The sequence below is a fragment of the Martes martes genome (assembly GCF_963455335.1).
Source record: "Martes martes genome assembly, chromosome: 9".
Lineage (NCBI taxonomy): Eukaryota > Metazoa > Chordata > Mammalia > Carnivora > Mustelidae > Martes > Martes martes.
In genome coordinates, this window is record NC_137896.1 from 13147838 (window position 1) to 13174339 (window position 26502).

Below are 26502 nucleotides of genomic sequence, written 5' to 3' on the forward strand. Positions count from 1 at the left end.
ATCACTCTTTCTTTCTTGCATATTACTTTTCAGATCCTTGATGGTCATTTTTACCAGCTTTCATGAAAGGAAAAAAAAATGCCAGGAGGAGAATCCCCCAAATTACTGCCACCAGCCATCTACTCCATGCATCAGCCCCAACGTGCTCCCAGGGGGCTCTAAGAAGAGAAGGGGGCCTAGGATGGTCAACGAGCGGAGGTGGGGACAGAAGAATTCAGCAAGCCAGCTGGGGATGTGGGGTGGGAGTAACTACGCACTGGAGTTTTCTTCCCTAAGGTCACCCTACGGTGACGCAGAGCACGGAACCTCCTGCTTGGAATTATGGCTTCTTTACCTTCCTGTCCCTGACTCCCACCACCTGGCATTTCTCTGAGTCTATGATGGACTTGCCTTTTCTATCACACTTAAATCAAAGCCAGCTCCTATCCATAGCCCTCAGGACCCTGCGTGATTTGGCTCTGTTCTCTCTCTAAGACTGTCTCCTTTCCACATCCCCTGACCCTGCTCCAGCCTTGCTAGTTTCTGTTCTGTGCCGCAAACATATCAGACCTTTCCCCGCATAAAGCTTTTGCACGGGGTTTTCCCTCTGCCAGGAATGCTCTTCCTCCAGGTCCGCCCAGCGCTGGCTCTGCCTTACCCTTCGGGTCTCTGCCCAATGTCATCTCTTTAGAGTCCTCCCTGATGACTCCCTCCACAATTACATATCCCACCATTCTTGGCCCTTCAATGTCCCATCACTGTCTACCCAAATACCATATTTGCTTCATGGCACTCAACCTCTTCCAAAATTAGCTGTTTATTTGTTGCCTTGCTCATTGGCAATCTCTCCCTCCTGCTGTGTAATTGCCATGAGGGCAGGTATCATATCTATTCTGTTCAGTCCGCCGCTCTCCTTGAGATAAACTCTGGCACATAGTAGGTACTCAAGAAATCTGGCCAGTAAATGAATGAATGACTGGCCACCTAACTTAGGCAATGCCTTAGGGGTGGACAGGGAGGGGCCACAGCGCCACACTGACCGTGCATCTGGTAGGTGTACGGGCTCTGTCCAGTGGGTGGGGTGCTGAAGCTGGAGCCGTAGCTGAGGAATCCACTCTGGCTCGGGGAATGGTTCAAGCTGTCTTCTGTCTTGATGCCTTTAGAAGGAGGAGAAAGAAGCACCAGGGACACATGATTAGGATGCTCCCTTGTCACCTACAGAAGAGCTACTGAGTCAAGATCAGCACACAATTTTATCAGCTTCTAAACCAGGAGCTGCAAACTAGTAGCTTGTCAGGCAAAGTTAGCCTATAGATGTATTTTGCATGACCCTGTGTATTTTTAAGGAAAATCTGAAATGAGTTCCTTTTGTTTAAAAATCAGGAGATTTCACCAAAAAATTTGGACTTACAGCTTCAGCTGAGCAACAAGATGGTCTAGCTATACCGTGCCTCCATTCTCATAGGACAACAGACCACCTGGGTAGGTTCCCCAGGGCACCATAAATACTGCACTGTCTCTGAGACATTAATGTTCTGAGACATTAATGGTTTTAAGGTGTTATTTTTTTGTTACAGTTGCACTTTTTTTTTTTTTTTTTTACATCCTAGGACATTGTCAAAAGTAGGGAAAGGCAGGTCAAGAGGGGCTCATATTTTGCACATAGAGTCAGCTTCATTCTTCCTGCCTGGCTCTAAGGGTAAGGAGTTTTCAAACTCGTACCTATAGAGTAGCAACACGTATGGTTAATATCCAGCAGGATTTGAAGGGCTGTATCAAATGAATCATCCTTCTTTGGTAAAGATGCTGCCACTTAACACACTTTCCACTCTTACTGAGTGGGGAATCTGTTTCTCCAAAGGCCACAGTTAAAAATGTGCCCCCTTCCCAGCCAAAGTCTGACATGCTGCCCCAAAGCACAGACACTCATTCTATGAGCAACAGGCTAGAGAAGGGACCGTATTGGGAGAGGGGGCCTGATCTATCATCAGTAGCCCACACACTGTATCTTTATTGAAAATGTAATAAACTGTTTATCTTACAGGTGTTAAATAGTATCTTTTTTAAAAAAAGATTTTATTTATTTATTTGACAGACAGAGATCACAAGTAGGCAGAGAGGCAGGCAGAGGGGCAGGGAGGAAGGCTCCCTGCCGAGCAGAGACCAGGAGAGACCTAGGACGCTGGGATCATGACCTGAGCTGAAGGCAGAGGCTTTAACCTACTGAGCCACCCAGGCACCCCTAAATAGTGTCTCAATACTGTTTATATCTCTTCAAAGGACGTTTCTAGTTCTGGGGCCAGTTTGGTAACTGTGGTTCCTTCCTTTTCCCCCATTCAGTCTTGTGAACAAAGACAATGCTTCTAAGTCATGGGGGAGCAAAAGAAAGAGGGAGGAAAGTCCCTGCTTTCCAGCCCCAGAAACTTTCTGGAAGAAAAGCCTACCCTTGCATTTAGAGATAGCACTGAGGCTGGCCCATTATTCTCTCCTGAGCAACACGGGAAGATGTCACAAGATTCTGTGAGATAGACATGGGGAAGTCTATTGTATGCTCAGAGTACTGAGTTCTTGAGTTTGGTTCCTGAGTTTCCAATGTCACCCACCATTCAATTCCAAAAGATTCACTTCCTGTTTGGGCAGACTCCCGCTTCTTTGTTAAGAAATTCAGATATACTCGGGTAGACCGACAAACACAATCCCAATATTTTACAGCTCCTCTTGTCAACAGGCAGAGTCTATGTTCACACTCCTAGAATCTCCCCTGGCCTTATGATTTGTTTTGACTCGTAGCAGTGGCTGAGTGATGGGAGTTTTGGAGACTAGGAGTCAAGCAGCTTTGAAATTTCTACCTCGGCTCTTCTGGAAACCTGAGACCAGCATGCAGTGAACAAGCACAGGATGAAAGCCCCGGTTAAGAGGCCCAGCCATGCCAGCTAACCTGCCAGCCAAATATAGCTGCATGAGGGAGACCAGGGGAGACCCGCAGAAAGCCTACCCGGTCAACCCAAAGAAGCACCAGAAATAATATATCAGGGTGTTGTTTTAAGTGATTAAGTATTGGGTGTAATAGATAAATGAGTTGTGGTACAGTTAAATAATGGACTATTATACAGCAGTGAAAATGTATGAACTACAGCCATGCATGAACAGGGATAAATTTCAAGATATAGGGGTGCCTGGGTGGCTCAGTGGGTTAAAGCCTCTGCCTTCAGCTCAGGTCATGATCCCAGGGTCCTGGGATTGAACCTAACAACGGGCTCTCTGCTCAGCAGGGAGCCTGCTTTCCCCTCTCTCTGCCTGCCTCTCTGCCAACTTGTGATCTCTCTGTCAAATAAATAAATAAAATCTTAAAAAAAAAAAGTTGAAAATAGAGCTACCCTACGACCCAGAAATCGCACTACTGGGTATTTACCCCTCGGAGCAGAGAGCCTGCTTCCTCCTCTCTCTCCCTGCCTGCCTCTCTTGCCTACTTGTAATCTCTGTCTGTCAAATAAATAAATAAAATCTTTAAAAAAATTTCATAGACATAGGTTGGGTGGAAAAAGCAAGTAACAAAAGAATGGATACTAGGGGCGCCTGGGTGGCTCAGTCGGTTGAGCGTCCAACTCTTGATTTCAGCTCAGGCCATGATCTCAGGGTTGTGGGATCGAGCCCCATGTCAGGCTCTGTGCTGGGCTGAGAACCCCAAGCATTCTCTCTCTCTTTCTCCCTCTGCCCTTCCTACCCACCATCTCCCACTTGCTTGCGCTCTCCCTTTCAAAAAAAGAATGGATACCAGAGGAAACAATATATAAAGTTGTAAAACATGCAAAATAATATTCCACATTAGCCCACGGCCAAATGTGACCTGCTACCTGTTTTTGTAAATGAAGTTTTACTGAAACAGACACATCATTCATTTATGTACTATGGCCGCTTCTGCACTACAGTGGAGCAGTTGAGTGGTTGTGATAGATTGTGTATGACCTGCGAAACTACAAATATTTACTGTCAGGCTCTTCACAGAAAAATTTTGCTGACCTCTGTTTTATATAAAGAAATACAGACGAATGATAAACATCAAATCCAGGAGTGTGGGTATCTCTGAGTAGTCAAACAAATAAACCTTTTATTTTTTACCTCTTAAGTTGGATGGTCAGCTCATGGGCATTTGTGCTATTACTCTTTATGCTTTTACAGATGTCTTAAATGTTGCGTAATAAACTGAGGAAAACCATATTGAATACCCCTCACCTCCTTCCCTCTAGTTTGCTCAAATGTATTATTTCCTTGACGCTTTTTCAACAAAAGTAAATAATGCTATTTGCCAAGCAGCAATGAGAAAAGTTTCCTAACAAGATTCAACAAGGTTTGTCCAGACAATGAGCAAACACTGCTTGCTCAGGCACAGGCGCACGTGAAGGAAAACGGCTTTTCATCTTCCCTGTCATTATTCAGTGACTTGAACGTTCCAGGTGTGTGTGGCAGCTTGGGCCCTACAGCACTGACTGAGCATTTCCCCTGGGCCGGCCCTGTGAGCTAAGCCCTTCATGTAGATCAAGGGCTGACAAATTAGGGTCTGCAGACCAAATCTGACTCACTTCCTGTCTGTGTAAATAAAGTTTTATTGGAACACAGACACACCCATTTGTTTACATATTGCCTGGCTGCTTTCACACTACGGTAGTAGAGCCGAATAGCTCTACGGTCCTCAAAGCCAGAAGTAACCCTCAGGACTTTTGCAGAAAATGGTAGCTGACCTTTGATATAGATAATCTAATTTAATCTTCACGAAAACTGGGAGGAGCCTAGACTTGGCATCCCTCCCACTGCATGAATGAGGAGACAGAGGTGGCTTGCCCAGTGTGTTAGGACCAGCAAGTGGCAGAGGTGGCGTGTGAGGCCAGGACACGTGCTCTTACCACCTGCCACGCTTTTTCTGGGAATAGGGCTACTTTTCTCCTTAACAACGAAAAATAATACGGCTTCATTTTCCCTGGCTCTCAGCCAGGTGGGGTAACTTAGTGTGATTTTATCACAAGTCTTCCAGCACAGGAGGGACAGAAAGTTGGAAACAGTGCCCACACCTGTTGGCAGAGGTCTGTCATTGGTAATCCCATTGGTAATCCCATAGGTAATCCCCAAGCATTAACAGACAGTGGCTTGGGCAGCAGAGCTCAGTGGTTAAGAGCTTGGACTCCGGGGCCAGGCTGCTTGGGTTTAATGCCACCGACCAGCTGGACGACTCTGGGCGATTTATGTACCCTCTCTGGTAAGGACACAGAGCACTGAGGGCCTCAGGGTGGCAGCAGCTCCCTGCTGGTGACTGTTACCAACGCCTGGTCTGTTGTTCCCCCAGGACACATCACTCCCACGTCTAGAGTTGCTCCTGTGTCAGCCTTGCCCCAGGCCTCCACCATCACCCTGTCCATCCGCTTCCTCAGTCACCACTAGCCTGCCTGCTTCCCTCTTCCTTCCCTCCGATCTAGGCTCCCTACAGTGGCCAAAATGATCTTGAAAAAACCCAGATTGTAGAATATAGGCCTCTGCTTATAAACCCACAGTGAGTTCCCGTTTCACTTGGAATAAAAATCCCAAATCCTCCCCAGGCCTCCAGGGTTCTGCCCACCTCTCCTACCTCATCTCCCACTGTGCTCTTGCTACTGGGCTTCTTGGATTTGCCCAATTCCTCCCCATCTCAGGGGCCTTCCCACGGGTGGTCCCCCTGGCTGGATGCGGTCTCAATTCTTAGCTGAATCAGCTCCTCGTCTAAGAGCCCTCCCTGATGTTGGATCCGAGATGAAGTCTTCCTTCTGTTCTTTCTCATGACCTACTTCTCTTCCTTCTGTCACACAATCATAGTTTGAAACACATAGAGATTTTTAAATCTTTAGTTTTTTTTTTTTCTCCCTTTAGGCTGGGGGTTGCAAACTCAAATGTCTTCAGAGGACCAGCAGATAATTCAAATGAGTCATGTGAGCTGGGTGGGGAGCATGACGAATTTAGGCTAATGGGCTCAGCCCTACTCAGAGGCACCTATTCCCACACAAAAACCGCGGGGTCAGTGCTGCCGGATCATTTCTCTTTTTAAAGACATTAGAAATATAATTTTTTTATGTTAGCATTTCACATTTTAAAATTGACAATTAATTTTTAAAATGTCAAGTGTATTTTATAGGTTAAGAGAGCTACCCACATTACCCATTGGCTTTCACTTTTCAGCCTCTGTTCCAGACTATAAGCTCCAGGGAGGGCCCAGCTCTGCTTTGTTGACCTCTACTGGCTAGCACATGACCCAGTGTCATGAAGGAATGAATCAAAGAACACACGGAGAGCAGAGGTAGAGAGGGAGAAGAGGGCAGGAAAAAAAAAATACAAGATTGCGTCTCTGCACTCAAGCCATACCATCTGGTTCGGAAGGTAACATGAGATATTAATGTTGACAGTTGAGGACACTGAGGACTGGGGAGATCGGAGGGAGGTGGGCCTGGAAGCCAGGTGTCCTGCCTACCAATCCTACATTCTGTCTACTAGACATCTCTGGTTTCTACCTACCCCCCCTTCCTCACATTCAGATCGGTTCTCTTTCTTGGGTGAGCTTGCCCTGACTCCTGGTTCCATGGGTGGACATGTAGCCCAATGTGGCCATCCAGAGCATTCTATCTTCTCTGCTCCAGTGTCTGGGTCAGCGATGGCTGTGGGAGTTCAGTCAGAGTAATCTTTGGGATGGTGCAGGAAGTCCCAGATGAGAGAAGCTCTCTTTTTGGGGGGGGGGGAGTTACAACATGGCACTGTTGAGGCTGTCTTTGGCACCTCAGTGGAAAGGCCTGTCTGAGACTGATGCTAACCTTCCAAAGGGAAGCAGAGAAACTGATGCCTCCTATTATCACTTGAGTATCTGAATTTAGTGCTCGCTGCCTAAAGCTAGTACCCTTAGATTGTTCAGTTACGTTTGCAATAAAAACCCTTATTTCCTTACACTAATTAACACTGGGTTTTTCTCATTTGCTACCAAAAGAGCTTTTGGTTGATACCTCAATTATGATGGGAAGGACTAGCACGAGTAACAGCCAGAGCCTGTGTGATAGTTAATTGGCCGTGTCACCTTCACTGGGCCCCAAGGTGCTCAGACATCTGGTCAAACATTATTCTGGGTGTATCTGTGTGAGAGTTCTCTGAAGGAGATTAACATTTGAATCTGTAGACGGAATAAAGCCGACTGCCCTTCCTAAGGTGGGTGGGCCTCATCTCATCAGTTGAAGACCTGAATAGAACAAAGGGCTGAGTAAGAGGGGACTCCTGCCTGAGTGCTTGAGCTGGGACATGGGTCTTTTCCTGCCTTCAGACTGGAGCTGAAAATCCAGCCCTTCCTGAGTCTTGTCTTCCTTTGTCTTCCTGGCATCCATTGACTTTCCTTGGAGAGAACCATCTCTCCCTCAGATACAATCCACAGACTTCAGCCTCCTTATTTCTCGTACTTTCACTTCCTTGCCCAGACTGAAGCATTGCCATGTGACCCAACTGGCCAACGAGGGCCCCTAGAGATTCTGGTGGGACTACTGGGAATTAAATTTCTATTTTCCCTAAGCCAGCTAGTGTTGAGTTTCTTAGTCTTATAATCAAAAGAGGCCTTGATATAGTTTGTTGAACTAGAACCACATTTAAATGTGTCTGTCCTGTCCCTCTATTTCCAATCCAAACCTAGGCTGGCTACCTTTGCCATTTTGCATTTAACTGAGGCAACAGGATAAAAGAAAGACCATGATATCGGGGACCACAGCGGGAAAGCCAGGGCTTGGTCTGGTACTCACTGTAAGAAGGGATTCCGTAGGCTTGTGCTGGGGGTGGGTACGTAGTGTAGGGGGCAGCCTGCTGGATCCCCGCACTGTACTGTGTCTGGCCGTAGGCTGCCATGGCCGTGGCGGGCTGGCTGGGCAGGACGTGTGGGCAAGGTCTGCAGGGAAAGAGACAAGATTAAATCTCCAATCCTAGCCCAGCATCCCTTCCCCCATTTTCCTTTGAGTATTGACTATTTCCAGGGCAGAAATAACTTACATATTCATCAGATCCCATTCCATTTTCCTCTTCCTGGACACCAGGAAGATTTTATTTCTTGTCTGCCTTGAGTCAGATCCACCATGGGACCGGATTCCCTCCCATAGAATGTATAAGCCTCTCCCAGTTCTGGCTAATAAAACCATCCCCTGTGACCCTCCTGTCCTCTCTCCTCTTTTGCCAGCAACTGTCAAGATTGAGGGGACAGAGCTCTAGTATGGATTATCTCCCAGATCCCGCATCAGCACGTAGAGGACAGCTGCCCTGGGGAGTTTCTTCCAGTCCACACTGAACTTTTGGTGAACCACAAACAAGCCTTTGTTGTGTGATGTCACTGCGTCTACACCACTAATGACTGCAGCCTCTCTGTCCTATCTTATCTACCCTAACTTAGACACCTTCCCAGCTGATGCCCTGCTCTTAGCCAAGGGGTGGGCTCATGATGGAAGAGCATCCAATCACGTTCTGTCCTGGGAATTTAAATCTTGGGCTGATCGGTTCATTCCAGCAGCTACACTCTGAAAACCCTGTCTTCATTCCTTCCTGTTGCCGGGATCCCAGAAGCTATCCTTTTCTTGGTCTTCCTCAAGGTCTGATTATTCTGCTCTCATTGACACTGTAAGCTACTCCAGATTTTCCAAGAAAGTCCTTTTGGGTGGACATCAGCTGGAGCCTATATTCTGTTACATGCAACCCAAGAACACAATTGGATTCTGCTCTCCCTGGTGAATGACAGGTTCCATGAAGGCCTAGGATTTAAAGGGCCGCTTCCTAAGATATCTGTAATGTAATGAGCGCTTCCAACCACTGTGTTTTTACCATGGGCTCGAATTGTGTCCTGTAGGCCTGACACATGCAGTGTAGCTCACTGGACGCTCACATCAACTCCCGGGGGTGGGGGCTCTTGTAACTCCCATTTTCGAGAAGAGGAAACCAAAGCTGAGGGACCTGAAGTCACAGCTAGAAAGTGGGGGAATCTAGAACTTAAACTTGGGCTCTGATTCCAGTGTCCCCACCTGTAACTGTGCTGCTTCTCACTGACAGGACTGAGACTCACCCAGCCCTACAGGCAGCAATGTCAAGTCAAGGTGGGTTGTTCTAGAAGGAAGGGGACAAGATGGCGGCCCAGGAGCCAGAGGCGGCCCTTGGATCCATGGATATAATTTCTTTGGCTAGTGTAGTTGATTTTCTTGAAATTTGAATTCATCACTATTATTTTCAAACCATGAGGTTTCTCTTTTCCTCTCTCTCTCTCTCCCCGCCCCCCACACACCCCCACAAAGCAGAGGCTTCAGCAAGCCTAGGTTTGCACTCCTGCGTGACATTATCAATTGATCTGAGCAGCGGCCACTTCTCTATCACATTCATTTGCAACATCCCCTGCAGGGTCCGCCTCCTTTAGTGTTAAAAACAGCTAAAAATTGTTGTACTATTTATTATGTGCCAGGCACTATCCTAATTCCTTGCTGTGTATTGGCTCATTTAAGCCTCATAACAACAATGACAACCCCTGGAGGTAGTTACTGCTCCTAATCCCATTTTACAGATAAGGAAACCGAGGCTGAGAGAGACTAAGGGCCGTACTAAGTGTGCACAGCTGATGCAGAGGCCATGCCCTTCACCACTCCATGGGGCCACTCTCTCCCATGAGCTCCCACACCTGGCGCAAGGGCCGTCTGCACCCGACATCCTGTATCTAGCTGCTCTGCCAGTAGATGGTAGTGAGATCCCCATCTCTACACCGGCTTCCGTTCTGGTTACATCTCTTTGGGTAAAACCTGTTCATTTCCGGACCTCCTCCTCCATAAGAAGCCTCATGGCAGGTGTGAGATGGGTACAAAACTTTACAGTATCACAAAAAGATGTTCTCCTGCCCTTCTTTCTTTCGGACTACTACTGTGATAGACGGTGGTGGGGAGCTTGTGTGTGACTTTAACTCAGAGATCCCAGACCCGGTCCTGGAGGGTTTTATCCACGAGTGTTCCCACTTGGGGCAGTGCCCCAGGATGCGTCCCAAGGGTCGGGACTTAGTGCGGAGCACAGAACCTTATCTGACCCTGCTCCCAATTTACACCTGTCCTTGGAACTAGAAGGTGGCAACTCCCAGCCATCGACTCTGGCTTCCCATCAGAAGCCGTTTCCCCCTCGCAGATTAAACTGGGTGGGGCTATAGTGAAAACCTAGAGAAAGAGGAGCAGAACCCCGAGGCCTTGAAGAAAAGTTTAGGTACATCTGACAGACCTCCGTTGCTACTAAGCACCTTCAAAACATCTGCAGGGAAAGGAAGGCTGAGGAAGGTGCTCCTTCTAAGCAGCTTTTCCGGTGTTGTCAAGGGAGGCGCACGTCTGCATTGGGAGGAGCTGACCCTCTAGACTGGGGGCACTTTGGCCACCTGGCCGGGAGCACTGCAGGCTTCCCACGCTGCAGGCTGCAGGCTGGCAGCTCCCCGAGGCCTCTCAGGGAGCCGTGGCCATCCGGGAGCTGGCTCTGCCCCGTGCGCAGGGCGCCGCTGGTGGAGCACTGATGCCGCCCGCCCATGGGAGGGGGTCTCTGCTTTACTGGCCTGTCTCCTCCCTTGGATGGGCAACTACCCGAGGGCAGGGGCCACGCCTCACCCATCTCTGGGATTGGCATCTCCTGTGGAATGTGGCCTGAAAGAGGGCTGGGTGGGTGTTGGGGCCGGAAGAGAGGATGAAAGAGGGAGGAGGCGAGGGGGTTAGGTGAGAGGGGGGCGGAGGGAGCAGGACAGGGAGGGAAGGGGGAGATGAGTGAAGACGGGAGGGGAAAGGAAGGAGGAAGGAACAGAGGGAGGGAGGTGGGGACAAAGGGAGGGTGGGAAGAATGAGAAGGGGTCTGCCCAGGAAAGGAGAGGAAGGGGAGGGGAAGAGAAGGATGAACAAAAAGAACAAAGAGAAGACGGGAGAAAGCCCAGCACGCAACACTCTGCTCCAGGCTTCATTCTAAGCCTTTCTGACATGTTCTAGCCCATTTCATGGGGGCAGGCATCGTGATGGTCCCTCTCCTAAGGGTGGGGAGACTGAGGCCCGTGGAGTCACATGCTCAAGGTGGCTCGGCTGGGAAGTGCTGGTGCTGGGATTCCCCTCCGGGGACTCTGGCCACAGAGCCTTTGCCCAGGTGGAGAAAGCGAGGGAGGAAGAGGAGCGGGGCCAGGGCGCTCACCTTGTGAAGAGCTGAGACACACTCGGGGAGGCTGATGTGGTGATGCCTGGAGGGAAAAGAAAAATTAGAAGGGCTTTAGCTGTCAGAGTGACGACCCACGGAAGCTGTGACTTTAGACGCTGACCTGAGTGGGAAGAAACTCAGAGAATTGCTGCCAGGGACTTTCTCAACCACAAAAGCTCATCCAAGGCACAACATTTGAGCACTTTCCTTCTTGAAAACCCTTTCTGGGTGACTGCTGTCTCCAGGCACTAACGGAAGGGTCTAGAGCATCTTGAAACATCAGAGGAGAACACTCTCTCTTACATCTTGCGTGGACAGGGACACTGAGGCCAAAGGGACAGAGAGAGCATGTATGAGCGAGGTCACATAATTAGAGAGCAGCACAGCTGGGACCTGACCCAGGTTTCCTGACGCCCAGTCTGGCGCCATTTCCACTTCTTGGTAGAGAGCTGCTCCCTTCCCTGCCTCAAAGGCAACCCCAAGAACCTGAGAATAGCAGACACCAGCTGGTTTTGATTAGCCGACATCCATTTCCCTTCTTCTGATGACATCACCTTGACGTTCTTCTTCTCCCACCCTAGTTTTGGTCCATGGGGTTCAGGTGGGGCTGGCTCCAGCACTTAGGGGAAGGCACATCTTGGCTCATCTCCTAGGCTCCAGCTAGGGTGTGGAGCAGGAAGACAGAAGGGGCCTGGGCTCCTCATTCAAGTGTATCCCTGGGCACCATGCATGCGACTGTCAGTGGGAGACAATAATGCAAGAGGGGATGAACAGGTGGTGGAATTAAGCTGGGATGGAGATTTTCAAGAGGCTAATTTTACACATGGACAGTCCACTGGGGACTGCGCTCTGTCATCTTGAACAGTGCAACTCAATGTCCTTACAGGGAAGCCCTGGCAAATACCAGAGAACACATCTTCTGATTGTATCAGCCTGCTGATTCATGCTCCCTTGTGTGCAGGGCAGTGCCTATGTCCTGGGGTATGTGGCTGGGGTGTCCCTGTGCCTCTTGAGAAACGCTCCAAGGTCTCCAGAGCTCTGAGCCTCTCTAGCCCCGGAGCTGGAGGCTCAGAACAGCAACTTGCAATTCCAACTCTATGACTCCGTAGCAATGAGACTTCAGGCAGCTTTCCTTGAGTCTCTGGACCTCAGTGTTCCCTCCTGTGAAATGGGGAAAAGCTGATCCCACGAGGATGCGTGTGCCTTAAATGCGAAGATGATAACGACGTCAGTCATTTACCCAGTGTCTATTATGTGCCAAGCTCTCTTCGAAGTCTGTTACCTGGGCTAGTTATTATTAATCCTCATAATCACCCCATGAGGGGGGTTCTATCCATACCCCCATGTTACAGATGAAGAGCACAGAGAGTTTAAATAACTCACCCAAGGCCATGGAGGTCAGAAGGGGCAGATCTGTGATTTGAACTCAGGTGGTCTGGCCCCAGGGCGCTGCAGCCCACGCTGGCTCTCATCCTAAGGACAGCGACCAGTGTCCACGTAGGAGCTCGCTTCGTGCCAGGCCCTGCGCTAACTGCTCATATGCGTGACCTTACTCAGTCCCCGCAACAATGCTACAAGGTAGGTGATGTCACTGTCCCCACTGTACAGATGAAGAAACAGGGGAAGACTAAGGACCCTGCTCAGGCCACATAGCCTGAGGGCACTGGAACTGGGACTTGAATCCCAGGGCCCTGTGAGTCCCAAGTCCATTCCCTGAACTGCCTCCCTGGCTGAGTCAAATTCTGTTGGGGTCCCAGACCCCCGGGGTCAAGGGCAGGAGTCCTGAAGCCCCTTCAGGGACTAACAGCTAGAGCCAAACAATAAAATAAAATAGACAACGGCAGCATGTACTGCCTAGAGTAAGAAGGGTTTGGGTGAGACTTTTGTTCCAGTTACAGACATGAGAATGTGCTGTGGGGTGTGTCTGGGGGTGGGGGGGGAGGGCACAGGCGTGTGCATGTGCTGAGTGGCGTGCAAAAATACATTTCTTGGGGTGCCTGGATGGCTCAGTGGGTTAAAGCCTCTGCCTTTGGCTCGGGTCATGATCTCAGGGTCCTGGGATCGAGCCCCAAATTGGGCTTTCTGCTCGACAGGGAGCCTGCTTCCCCTCCTCTCTCTGCCTGCCTCTCTGCCTACTTGTGATCTCTGTCTGTCAAATAAATAAATAAAATCTTTAAAAAAAAATACATTTCTTACTATGTGTCGAGAACAGCCGTGGTCTAATGTCAAGGAAAGTGCTGTAGGTGCTCCCTCAATGCTACTGTGCTTAGTTGGGGTGCGCTGCCCCAGGCAGGACCTCCAGCACCCGTCCTCATCCTCCCCCAGGACTAGAGAATGAACTGCCTCATTCGGAAGCAGCCACAGTGTCATTATTGGTAAAAGCCCATGATCTCAATGCATTTGGTAATGCATAAGTTACTGAATTAAACATTTTGAATATGTTTTCTTAAATAAATATGTAAATATTCATAAAAATCGCATCTTATGGAAACATTCCTATGGGCTTGGATGAACTTGGCGTTCTGTAAATTTGAGGCATCTTTCTGCCCCAGTCTCCGTGCTGTGATTTGCATGTTTGCCTCACTCCAGCTTCCCCTGCTCTGAATTGCTGAGCAACCTGGCTTCCCCACGTGGGCAGGTCTCCCTCTCCTGCTGTGCAAACCTACAATCCTCTCCCCTTCCCGCCCCAGCACACCCCCAGACGACTGTGCAAGTGAGAGATGGGTATTCAGTGAAAGATGTGCCTTCTACAGGCTGTGAGACTTTTGAAAAACACAGGCTTTTATCTTTTGTGGGTGGGTATCATATTGAACTTTTCATCCCAAGGGACCTGGGCAGGGAAACCTGGAAAATAAGTACATTATATATGGAACGACCCCCTTCCTCCTTCCCTACCTGCCACCCTTCCCTTCTGCCTTTAACTGCAGGGGGCAATGCTGTACACGTCATTGGAAATCCTGATGGCTTGTGACAAGGTGGGGCTTTTAAGCTCCTTCCTTCTTCTGGGGGCCTGGGTGGGACTATGTCAAGGACGGGGGCGCTCAGTGCTTTGGGCGCGGAGGGGAGGCAGGGACTTGCCAGGAGCGGAGAGCTTCTCTTTCTGTCCGGTGCTGCTGCTGTGGTCTAACGCTATGTCCTTGGAGGTCATGAGGACCAGGAGGCCTGCCTGCAGTTATCATCGTCTGCATACTAGGATGTGGGCCTGAAGGGACAATCCTATGGGCAGTGCCAGCCCCAGTAGTGACATCGCTGTTCAAGTTGTAGGTGACAATCTAGACCTCAGTACAGCCCAGGACGGCTCTCGGTGATCCCCCCCGAGGCCCGCTTCACCACTTTCTGAATGCCACTGTACCTGACAGCTTTATCTGGATGGTAGTCAGAGCCAGAGAGACCCACTGAGGGTGGAGACTCGGGAGGCCAGGCCTCTGAGCTCTCCATGCAGCGGAGGAACAATCCCTACCCCCAGCCATGCGGGTGCCGCTGCTGCGTGCAGGCATGACGCTCTGGCCAGCTGCACGACCACGGTACTACAGTTTGCCAGAGAGGCAGTCAGTCAGTGGACCGTGGTCATGAGTCCCTGCATGATGCCAGAGTGTTACAGAGTCTGGCAGTGGGAGTAGTGGAGCACAATCTAGGGGGAGGTCATACTCCTCATGGTTACCCCAACACCAACATGGGGTCACCGGCACAAGGGGCAGGTGACCCTCGGACTGCACTCGTCAAGTGAGCCCCCAGCATCTTCAGGGTGCCGGAAACACTATATCAGAAGCTGCAGCGGCCCACACTCCTGCTGCTGGGGTCTAGAGCCTGGACTTGCACTGACCACAGCTTCTTGTTCTCAACATTGTTAGTGCCACTGAACTTGCCATGATGGATGAGGCTGAGGTCAACGGGGCTTCAACCATATCCATGTTGGCAGAGGTGAAACCTGCCCTAGTGACTTGGCCCAAGGTAGCTAATCTCCAAGTCTCACCACGTGTCTTGGGGGATGTGGTTGACACATAAAACAGGACAGCTAGCTCTCAAGGGGGGTGGGAGACAGAGCCTCCTCCATTTAATTCTGAATTTAAAACTCTTAAGTCTCCCCTTCCTCCCCAGCTTCCCATGGGTAAAAGGAGAAGGATTAGCAGAGGAGGAGGATTAAACAGATGGCCACAGCCTCTGGAATGAGCCCATTCATTCATTCATTCATTCACTCATTCCCTTATTCGTTGCCTACCTGCACCAGGCATGTGCTAGGAACTGGTTTATAACAATGAGCTAAAGCAGTCCAGAACAGGCTAAGTGGAGAAGATGGATGGCAAACAAAGGATTATGCAAATAAATGCTTAATTATAATGAGAACAAGTGCAAAGGAAGAAAGTGGATGGTACAGAGCAGTGCACCTGGTGCCTTACCCTGCACAGGACTCCCCGGGGACCTTGTGAAGATGCAGACTCCCAGCCTGCAGGCCAAGAAAGATCCCAGTAACAGTACAGAGGTTCCTCAAAAAATTAAAGCTAGAACTACCCTATGACGCAGCAATTGCACTAGTAGGTGTTTATCCAAAGGGTGCAAACGTAGTGATCCAAAGGGGCATGTGCAGCCCAATGTTTACAGCAGCAATGTCCACAATAGCCAAACTATGGAAAGAGCTGAGATGTCCATCAACAGATGAATGGGTAAAGAAGATGTGGGGTAGATATACAGTGGAATATTATGCAGCCATCAAAAATGAAATCTTACCATTTGCACCGACATGGATGGAACTAGACGGTATAATGTTAAGCAAAATAAGTCAATCAGAGAAAGACAAACACCAGATGACTTCATTCATGTGTGGAATTTAAGAAACAAAACAGATGAGCATAAGGGAAGGGAAGGAAAAATAAGATGAAAACAGAGGGAGAAAAACTATAAAAGACTCTTAACTCTAAGAAACAGACTGAGGGTGGCTGGAGGGGTGGGGGGTAGGAGGATGGGATAACCGGGGGATGGGCATTAAGGAGGGCTCGTGATGGAATGAGCATTGGGTATTGGGTCCAACTGATGAAAGACTAAATTCTACCCCTGAAACTAATACTACACTAGATGTTAACTAACTTGAATTTAAGTGAAATCCTGAAAGAAAAAAGAAGCTCCCTGGTGAGACTGACACAGGAGGCCAGGAAACCACACTTCTGAGTGGCGAGAGTTTGGGCTACAGGCTAAGAAAACCCCTGCGAGTCATTAAAAAGTATCCCAATTCCAGGTTCAGAAAAAGAAATCTCCCTTCTGGAAGTCACAAACTCAAATGCATACGGGGCCCAGGAGACAATATAGATGAGCAAGTTGTAAGATCTGGTTTTTAAAATAAGGCAAACAGGGGCGCCTGGGTGGCTCAGTGGGTTAAAGCCTCTGCCTTCAGCTCAGGTCATGATCCCAGGGTCCTGTGATTGAACCCCGCGTTGGGCTCTCTGCTCAGTGGGGAGCCTGCTTCCCCCCTCTCTCTCTGCCTGCCTCTCTGCCTAGTTGTGATCTCTCTCTGTCAAATAAATAAATAAAATATTTAAAAAATAAAATAAAATAAGGCAAATAAAGCTAGGTCTATGTGCGTGAATGCACACTTGTACATGACCATGTGTACCCGTGACTGTGTGAAGAAACTTGTGCAGGGGCTTCATACTTCGTTCCTTCATCTGGGCCTCCATGCACCTGCTGTGGGTGGGCCAGATCTACAGCCCAAATCTCTCTAATTTGTCAACTTAAAGTTCTTCCCTAAAAAATCACACAGGCATAAGGGATCAGACCCAAATTCAAATCCTGCAGCTGCAGCAAAATAACCACATGACCTTGTGCCTGTCCCTTCCTCTCTCTAAGCCTTGGTGTCCACATCCACAAGATGGGACCATACCTCACACCTGCAGAGCTGTTGCCGCATTGCAAAGGCAGGTACCTGCCAAGGCTCCCTGGGCAGAAGCTCATATCAGCTTCCCGTTCTCATGGGGCCCTTGCTTAAGCCACTTGAATCCATGAGCCCAATTTGAATGTTCACACTTTTTTACCTCTCACTGGGAGGATTAAGAAGCTAATGATTCTGAAAGCAGCAGCCACTACTATGTTGCCTAATCTGACCCCAGGGGCCTGCTTCTATGATCCCCACAGGATGAGACAGTTTCTAGTATGAGACATCTTGAGGCAGGTCTTTGCTATGAAAGATGCAAGTCTACTAACCAAGTCAGCTTATCTCGTCTGTATGGGTGGTTTAAAGTGCTCTCGGGCCAGGGACAAGGACAGCAGGAGAGAGCACTGTGTTAGGAGTCCAGAAGCACTAACCCCAGTTTTGACTCTCATTGAGTGGCTGTGTGACAGTGAACAAGGCATCTGTCCCTTGGAGGGGTGTTCCTGAGGACTGCAAGGAACAAGACTGGGATATCCCAGAGTGCGAGGATTTGAGAGGGTACGTAAATACACATTCTTCTATTTAAACCATCACTGATTTTTTTTTAAAGATTTTATTTATTTATTTGACAGACAGAGATCACAAGTAGGCAGAGAGGCAGGGAGAAGGGGAAGCAGGCTCCCCGCTGAGCAGAGACCCTGATGTGGGGCTTGATCCCAGGACCCGGAGATAATGACCTGAGCCAAAGGCAGAGACTTTAACTCACTGAGCCACCCAGGCGCCCATAAACCAACACCGATTTATCTAAATGCATATATTAGAACCACAGCAAGACTATCAAAGGCAATACTTTTCATTGCTGGAACAGGTGTTAAGTCATCCTTTTAAAAGGAATGTACTGGAGCGCCTGGGTGGCTCAGTGGATTAAAGCCTCTGCCTTTGGCTCAGGTCATGATCCCAGGGTCCCGGGATCGAGCCCCGCATCGGGCTGCAGGGAGCCTGCTTCTTCCTCTCTCTCTCTCTGCCTGCCTCTCTGCCTACTTGTGATCTCCCTGTCAAATAAATAAAATCTTAAAATATAAATAAATAAAATGAATGTACTGAAAGGGAATTGTTTTAAAGAAAAGTCAGTAAGCCAGCAACAGGAGAGATGGTACCCACATACCGCAGAGAGTGGCTGGAGAAGGTGGGGACTTCCGGAGACATTGCCAGGGGCGAGAGCTCTTCATGTAGGGAAGGCGCTCAATAATTAATAATCACCCGTGCCCTTTCTCATAAAGAGGGGATTGGCAATTTCCTTCACACTACACCAACACCCCCAGAGTGGGATTTCTGTTCTGTTCAGGTAGGGGTTGTGTTGGGTGCTGAGGACCCCAGGAAGCCAGCTGGGGAAGGCTACGGGGTGGGAGAGTTGAAGCTGATCTTCGTCTCCCCAGGTGAGGACTTGGGCAGAAGTCTGGGCAGCTCCACCTGGCTTGGATGAGATGAATCAAAACCTGCCAGCTCCAGGCTGGAACCGGAGAGATGGGAACCGAAAAATCAGACCCTATCATACCCAGCGCAGAGGAGGAACAGGAGGTCTGAGAGTAGACAGCCCAGCTTCTCCTGTGGGCACAGTCTTACCTCTCAGAGGAAACCCTTACTGAGATGATAACATTGGCCTCTGCAAAATGTATCTCTCTCTCTCTCTCTTTTTTTTTTGTATCAGCATTTTATTTTTTAAAAGATTTTTATTTATTTATTTACAGAGATAGTGCACAAGTAGGGGGAGCAGCAGGCAGAGGAAGAGAGAGAAGCAGGCTCCTCACTGAGCAGAGAGCCCGATGCAGGACTCGATCCCAGGACCCTGGAATCATGACCTGAGCTGAAGGCAACTGTTTAACCCACTGAGTCACCCAAGCATCCCCATACCAGCATTTTAAACAAACATTTTTCTTTATTCAGTTTTGCTTTCTCAGTTCTGTAACATTTTTTCCTCTCCTTCTAGAAGGCAGGATACAATTCAAATCCAATTTTCCCTTGATTAGTAATGAATGATAGCTAATATTTCTCAAGCGGTTTCTGTAAGCCAGACACTGTGCTAAGGACTGCATGAGACTTATCTCTATTGTTGTCCATAACAGCCCAATGAGAAAGTTATTATCTGTATTTTACAGATATGGAAATAAGGCAGGGGAAATTAAGGAAACTTTATTAAGGATTCAAAGCTAAATCAGCCTCAAGTTATCTGTGATTCTCAAGACCACCCTGTATTCATTCATTCATTCATTCATCCATCCATCCATCCATCCATCTACCCACTCATCCACACATCTATCCTCCATCCATCCATCCATCTTCCCATCCTTGATCCATTCATCCACCGACCGATTCATCCATGCTCCATCCATCCACATCCATTCTCCTCCCGTCCATCCATCCTCCAGCCATCCACGATCCTTCCCCATCCACGCATCTGCCCTCCACTGATCCATATCCATGCTCCACCCATCTACCCATTCTCCATCCATCCATCCATCCATCCATTCATCCATCCATCCATCCATCCATCCATCCATCCTCCAGCCATCTATCCTTTACTCTTCCATCCATTAATCTATCTACCTATCCACCCATTAACAATTTTTAAGGATCTACCATGAGCCATAGACTGAGCTGTGTGCTAATCAGGGACAATAATTTAAATACATATCTAGGAATAAAAATCTATCCTTGTCCTGGAGGAATTCACCATCTAAAACAACTGTTCTCAATCCTGGTACACAGTAAACTCATCTGGAGAGCTTTAGAAAAATCCCATTGCATGGGTCATACTTCTGACCAATTAAATCAGATTCTCTGGGTGTGGGATCTGGACATGAGTCTTTTTAAAAACTTTTAAACTTCCCAGGAGATTTCGGTGTGCAGCCAGGTTTAAAACCAGTGCAGAAGCCTTGTTCTCAGGGTGTGGTTTTTGGGCCAGCAGTATCAGTATTACCTGAAACTTGTCAGAAACACAAATTTTTGGGCCCCAGACCAAACCTTTACTGAATCAGCAATGCTAGGAGTGGAGTCCTGCCATGTGCGTGCTAAGAAAACTTGCAAAGTAATTCTGATGCACAGCCAAGCTAACCCCTGACCCCTAAGAGTGGCTGGTGAAGCCGAGCAGAGCATTGGCATCGCCAGGGGGCCTGTTAGAAACGTGGACTCTTAGGGTCTGCAATTTAACAAAGTCCCCGACCGAGACTATGCCCATTAAAGAGGGAGAGACACGGAGCTAACCTCTACTGAGTGCTTTCTAAGCACTCTGCAAGGCTTTAGCATAATCACTCGAAAGCCCTTCTAACCACTGGCCCGCCTGCAGGTCAGCCTCCACATCCCTGCTTTACCTCCTCATAGAAACCACCACCATCTGAAATCCCTTTTCGGTTTAAAAATTCAGTACCTGTCTCTTCCACCAGAAGAGGAGCTCTAGGAGGGGGACTTGTCTGTCTCATCCACCTTTACATCCCCACCACCTACACCAGGGGCTGGCTCACAGCAGGCAATCTGGAACAATTTACCAAACACAAGCAGCAAACATATCTTCATTATCCAGGTGAGGACACAGGCTGGCGGAGAATAGGAATTTGGTCAAGGTCACACGGGGGGGCAAGTGACAGAGCTGGGATACACACTGAGTTCAGGCTGAGCCCAAAGCCTGTAGGATGTGGGGTGCAGCGACCATGGGGAGACACTGAAAGTGCCTCTGGGAGCAGAATGACCTGCAAAGGCCCCGAAAGCAGGCAGTGGGGAGGGGGTCCCCAGGGCCTTGTGCCCAGCAGGCGCATCAAACAAACTGTTGACCGCATGGCTACAGAAACGGAAGAAATGAACGAGAAGCTACCAACCAGCCGGAGGGGCTCAGGAGGTTTTGCGATGAGGCTGAGGGGGAGTCCGTAAGGCCAGGGAGGGGAGACCTGTGACGCCGTCCCTCCCCCTCTCAGCCTCTTGCCTAGAGAAGCAGGACACGTGTTCAAACAGCAGCAGCATGACGATACCCCTAGCATTGTCTGTAAGAGCAAAAAATTGCAGATAACCTCATGCTCCTCCCCAGGGGGACGGCTTCATGAACTGGGCACCGCCGTTCTTCGGTGTGTCATTCGGTCAAACAAAAAAGAGGTAAATCATTACTTAATGGGTCCCGAGTGAGCAGAGCAAGTTATAACAAATATGTATCACATAAGCGATAGCTTTTGTATATGATTTTTTTCCAGAGATACTGTAATTTCTATGGTAAACATACATGTTTAAATATATAAAAATATACACACCTAAGTCACATAAATACACGTTGATACAGATGTGACTGCTTACAGAACGGCCTTGACAGACACACAAAACAGATCACAGTGGTTACTTTCGGGGAAGGAAAGAGGCACCCATTTCGGGTAGATGTGGGCCAGTGTTTCAAGTCTTTGTAAGGATTGTGTGTTTCTGTATTGGCTGGTGAGCAGAAACTGATGTGTCGCAGAGAAACAGAGGAAAAGGAAGGGCTCTCGCAGGGGTACAGGGTGGCAAGGACCGTGAGGTGTGAAGGCGTATGGGTCTGACAGAGGGGAGTGTTCACGGTCATGGGCAGGGCTCCGGCTTCTGTCCTCACTCATTTGGAGGATTTCTGAAGCACCTACGAGGCGTCACACACTGTTCTCAGCAGTGGGGGAAACACAGGTGACTGAGGTGGGCCAGGTCTGCCTTCTGAGAACTGACATTCGGGCCGGGGACACGATACAGAACAGGCAAACAAACACCTGCCTTCTGACAGAGAGAAGGATGATGAAGAAAAGGAAACAGGACACAGAACCATGTGGGTGGGGGTTCTGTCAGCTCTACCCTCAAATCCGGTCCTGAATCTGCCCCTTCTCCCTGCCCAGGTCCAAGGCACCGGCGCCTCTCACCTGGGTTACTGCAACGCCTCCCTCGCTGGTCCGTGGGTTCCCTGTGGGTCCCCACACCCAGTCATTCTCACATATGGCCCGAGGGGTCCTGTCAGTACACAGATCAGAGGTCTCTCCTCTGCGCCAAACCTTCCCAGAGCTCCCATCTCACTCAGGGTAGGAGCCAAGGTCCTTCCTGTGGCTCTCAAGGTCTGAGCCTGGCCACTGTCCGGACCTCCTCTCCCCCACCGGCCCTGGCTCACTGGGCTCCAGCCACGCCGCCTCCTTACCACTCTCAGGCACTCTGGGGACGAGGCTGCCCCGGAGCCTTTGCACTTGGAGTTCCCTCCCTGTACAAGGCTCTCCTTCCTCATCGACAGCAACACCCTCCTTCACCTCCTTAAGGTCTTTACTTAAGTGTTATCTTCCCAGGGACATCCCCACACCCCTGCGTTCCCCATCCTCCTCCCCAGCTTCACCCCCTGCCTCCCCCACCCACAACATGTATCACTGCCTGACACGCTCTGTATTTTGCTTATTTACTGTTATTATCAGCCTCTGGCCTGCCAGCCCCTTGGGGCAGACTCCAGGAAGGCAGAGGCCTTCGTATGCTGACTTCCTAGTGCTTAAAACAAAGCTGGGCAGGCGGCTGAAGAAACACCTGTTGCATGAGTGAATGAACCGTTACTTCTGATAGGAAGAGGAAAAGACCTCTCTGGATGAGCCCTGAAGGCTGAGGGATGGCCCCATAGATGGGGAGGCTGGTCCAGGCCAAGGGGACAGCACGTACCAAGGCCCCGAGGGCAGCATCACGCTCCTGATTTACAGCAAAAGAAACAAGGCCAAGGCTAGGTCTACTGAGCAAAGGGGATGGGGAGGAGCCGAGCTGGAGAGGCTGGCGGCGACAGACAAGGCGAGCCTGGTGCCCGAAAGGAAGGAAATTAGATCTTATTCTATACTTTTTAAGAAAAGCTTAGTCCTTTCCATGTTTTAACTATTTCATCCTCACATCAACTCAGAGAGGTCCATGGAACAATTACTCCCCTTTAACAGAGGAGGCAAAGAAATTCCAAAGAGGCTGGGTGACCACGCTGGGGACCCCCAGGTGGTAAGAGGCAGCACGAATGCAGTGGGGGCCACCGGGGGGTTTCTGGGTTTCAGATTCCTTCCAGAACACCCTGAATGGAGGCCCTCTGGCTTGTGTCCCCCACCTCGGGCCCTCCCCGGATCCGGGCCCCTGCAGTCAATAATGACAGCACGGAAGGGCCCACGAGGCCAGGCTGGAAGGGCAGCTGATGAACCTGGCACTAGAGGCCACAACTAGGGCGGAATGTTCCCTGCAGAGCCCAGGAGCTCAACATCCATCTCAAGAGAAAGAAAAGCGTGTGGGTGCGTGTGTGTGGGGATACGCGCGCGTGCACGCGTAACCTGACCCTATTGGCTCTGCCTGCTCTGAATTTGGGAGCAACTGCTCCAGGGCAGTGGAAAGGGTGAGGACAGGAGAGAGACAGTCTGTGGGTGCTACCACTGTGGGGGACAAATAATCTGGGGCCTGAGGACTCTTCAGGGCTTGGGAGAAAGTAAGTCTGAGGTTTAGAAGTGGGGACTCTGGAGCTGGAGTGCCTGGGTTTGTTTCCTGGCCCTGCCACTGGTTGTGTGTCTTTGGGCCGCTTACTTAATATTTAATTCTCCCGTGCCTCAACTTATGCATCTGTAAGATGGGCTCATAGCCTAATAGGGGTGTAATAACTCAGTGATAAACATGATAGTGTACTGATTAGGAGAAGAGATTTCAGGGTTAGACGGCTTAGGTTCAAATTCTGGCAGTGACTGAACTGTGTCATCTCGATCAAGTGACCTCACAATCTCTTGACCTCTCTGTGCCTCAGTTCCCTCACTGGTAACACAAAGCTTAACCACAGGGGTTGTGGGGATTCAGTGAGTTAGACATCCATGCCTGGTACACAGCAAGGGCCATATGTTTCCTCTGCCGGGGCAGAGGAGGAGGAGGGTTAATCTGCAGTTACGCTGCTTTTCACGGTGCCTGCACTAAGTACCTGCTCACAAAAATTAAGGACGAAGGAAGTGGCCAGTACTCATCTCAGGGACAGCTGCTCCCCAGCTCCCACTAGTGGCAGCCAGGTGGGAATGTGGGCCTCGAGTCTCTAAAGCGTTCAGCGTATCAAAAGCAGGTAGAAATTCAGATTTTTATGTGAATGCTCCTGGTTTTTACAAGTTCACTTTTATTTAAAGTGGAGTGTAAACCAAACAAAGGCATTCATGAGGACCAGATTTGGCTGTGAGCTGCGGTTTGCAACCCTGGTTTTACAGTCCCTGTGGTGATTTGGCTCCAAGACGAATGACCATACAATGCTACGTTTAATCCTGGTACCACACGTCCTGGTACCAACCCTGGCCGGCAGCAGTAAGCATGCTATGAAGTGGGTCATGACTATGCCCCCATTTGACAGGTGAGAAAATGGAGGCTCAGAAAGGTGAAACAATTTGCTGGAGGCCATCTGGCTGGGAAGCAGTGGGTCTGGGGTTTAGCCTTGGATCCTCCTCACCCAGCAACCTCCTCCTTCTCCTCCTCCTAGCTCTCCCAGCTCTGAAATGAAGCCCTAGGTTGAAGAGTGCCTCCACTCGGAAAGAGGAGAATGACTATTTTTGAACAGGGCTTAATAAACTGTCTCCAACTCTCAAAGAGCCCAGGGGGGTCAACACGGACACTCCAAAGTGCCAAGAAGAATGAGGGTGTGTTCTCCAGCATGTGGTTTGGTGCGGGGGCTGGGAATCCCAGACCCTCCTGGTGGTCTTTGAGTGGGCTTGTCCCAGCTTCACTATCAGCATGCAAGGGAAATGTCATTGTCCTGGTGACAGCAAGGATTACTCCCTGTAGCCTGGAGTTGCTTAAGAGCAAATTCCTGGCGATGCTGTATTTGACTAGACACAAGTCTCTGGTTTTCCACGATGGTTACGTAGCACTTCTGTCCCTTGAACTGTTATCAAACACAGACAGGGAAGGAGAGACACCCCGGGATCTCAGGACACCAGCGTCAAATCCCAAAGCTGGCCACATAAAGGGTTAAGTCCAATGGTTAAACATAATAGCTTAATGCCTTCTGCTACCTCCCAGCTCTCCCAGGAGGGCTGACAGATCCCAAACAGGGCAAACAATAGCTGGAATTGTTCTAGTGAAAACTAGTTCGGCCGCATCACTTGCCAATAATTTTTTAAACAGCTTAACTCTCCTCTGCTTCCTTGACTCTAACCCAACCCGAAAGCAAAAGGCAGATGAGTTCTTGTCCCAGCGTCAAACCTTTGTAAACAAATCGCCCGCCAGGATGCGTGATGGCAGGACGGTGCTGGGGGACAGACTCGGAGCTGGAGCCCCGACCCTGCGGGACACACCCAGGGCCAGGCCCTGGAACACACCCGAAACTGCCTATCGTCCCAGGAGGTGTCAGCATTTCTTGGCACAGGAAGTTTGGGACACGAACAAGCACACTTGCCCCTCTAATGACTAGACAGCATTGTTAGCAATGCACGCCAAAGTTCGGGTCCAGAGGCAACAATCCCAACGGCAAGCGGAGAGATTGTCATAATGACGGTACTTGGGAAAGGACACGTGTCGAAGGCTGTTGGTCCCTTAACTAAATTCCGCGGGGCGAGTGCGACCACCACAGGCCCACCAACACTCACACCGGGAGGCCTACCTTCTACGTCACTCAGAGTCCAGACATCGGCGTCCGCACGGTTAAGCTTCGCTTTACCTGGACGATCGCGGTTTACAGTGAGGCTGGGTGAGATCACCAGTTCTAGCATTTCCTTGTACCTGGAAGAAAACAAAGGGAAATATAATTTATTCATTAATTATGCATGCTTACTAATGATTCCTATTTCTTTCCCTAAGAGTATAAATATTAAAGCTGATTACCTAAACCCGGCCGTCTTATAAATTCTACATAATAAAAATTCACTAAACTTTTCATCAAAGGGAAATGAAGAATTAAAATGAAGTACTTGCTCCCCTCCGGAGAATACACCCACTTGATTAAAACTTTCCCCTCCTTCATACGGTACTTTGCCATTAGAAAAATTGTATTCCGGTCTCTTTTAAATGTCATCTGAATGAGCTGGAGCGAGCGAGGGAGCCTTCCCAGCAGAGGAAGGGAGAGACAGGCGGAGAGGGAGAGTTGGAGTTTGGATTCCCCAAAGCAGAGGCTTAGGGAGCGGAGGGGGTTGACTGCAGTTTCGAGGGAAAAATGGACATGATGTTAGTTAGATGGACAGACAGAGGCTCAGAAGGCATTCACAATATTTAACAAGTCCCTTTTGGTGGCCAAACTCCCAGCCCATCACTCTGGTCCCCAACAAGGGCAAGGAAACGCTAGCTCCCGAATTACGGCGTTGATAAAATGATATGGAGGGCAGGGAAAATGTGGGACAAGTCTCCTGGGTCTTTCTCTTTTTATTGAAAACTGTTCAGTCCTTGCACCGTGGCTGATAGTTATTCCTCCTAAATTCCTACCCGCCGTGGTTAGGAAGTGA

At 49.4% G+C, this 26502-nt stretch overlaps 1 protein-coding gene across 1 annotated transcript; it reads right to left on the reverse strand.

Annotated features, from left to right (window-relative positions):
* On the reverse strand, window positions 1-25765 carry LOC308349681 (protein phosphatase EYA2-like). Its single transcript, XM_080814477.1, has 4 exons — window positions 25668-25765; window positions 11194-11239; window positions 7770-7912; window positions 1-1136 (listed from the first exon to the last, which is right to left on the reverse strand). Exons 3-4 carry the CDS (start codon window positions 7870-7872, stop codon window positions 964-966), a joined length of 276 nt encoding a protein of 91 aa, XP_080670603.1. The 5' UTR covers window positions 7873-7912; window positions 11194-11239; window positions 25668-25765; the 3' UTR covers window positions 1-963.
* Window positions 25766-26502: the final 737 nt, after the last annotated feature.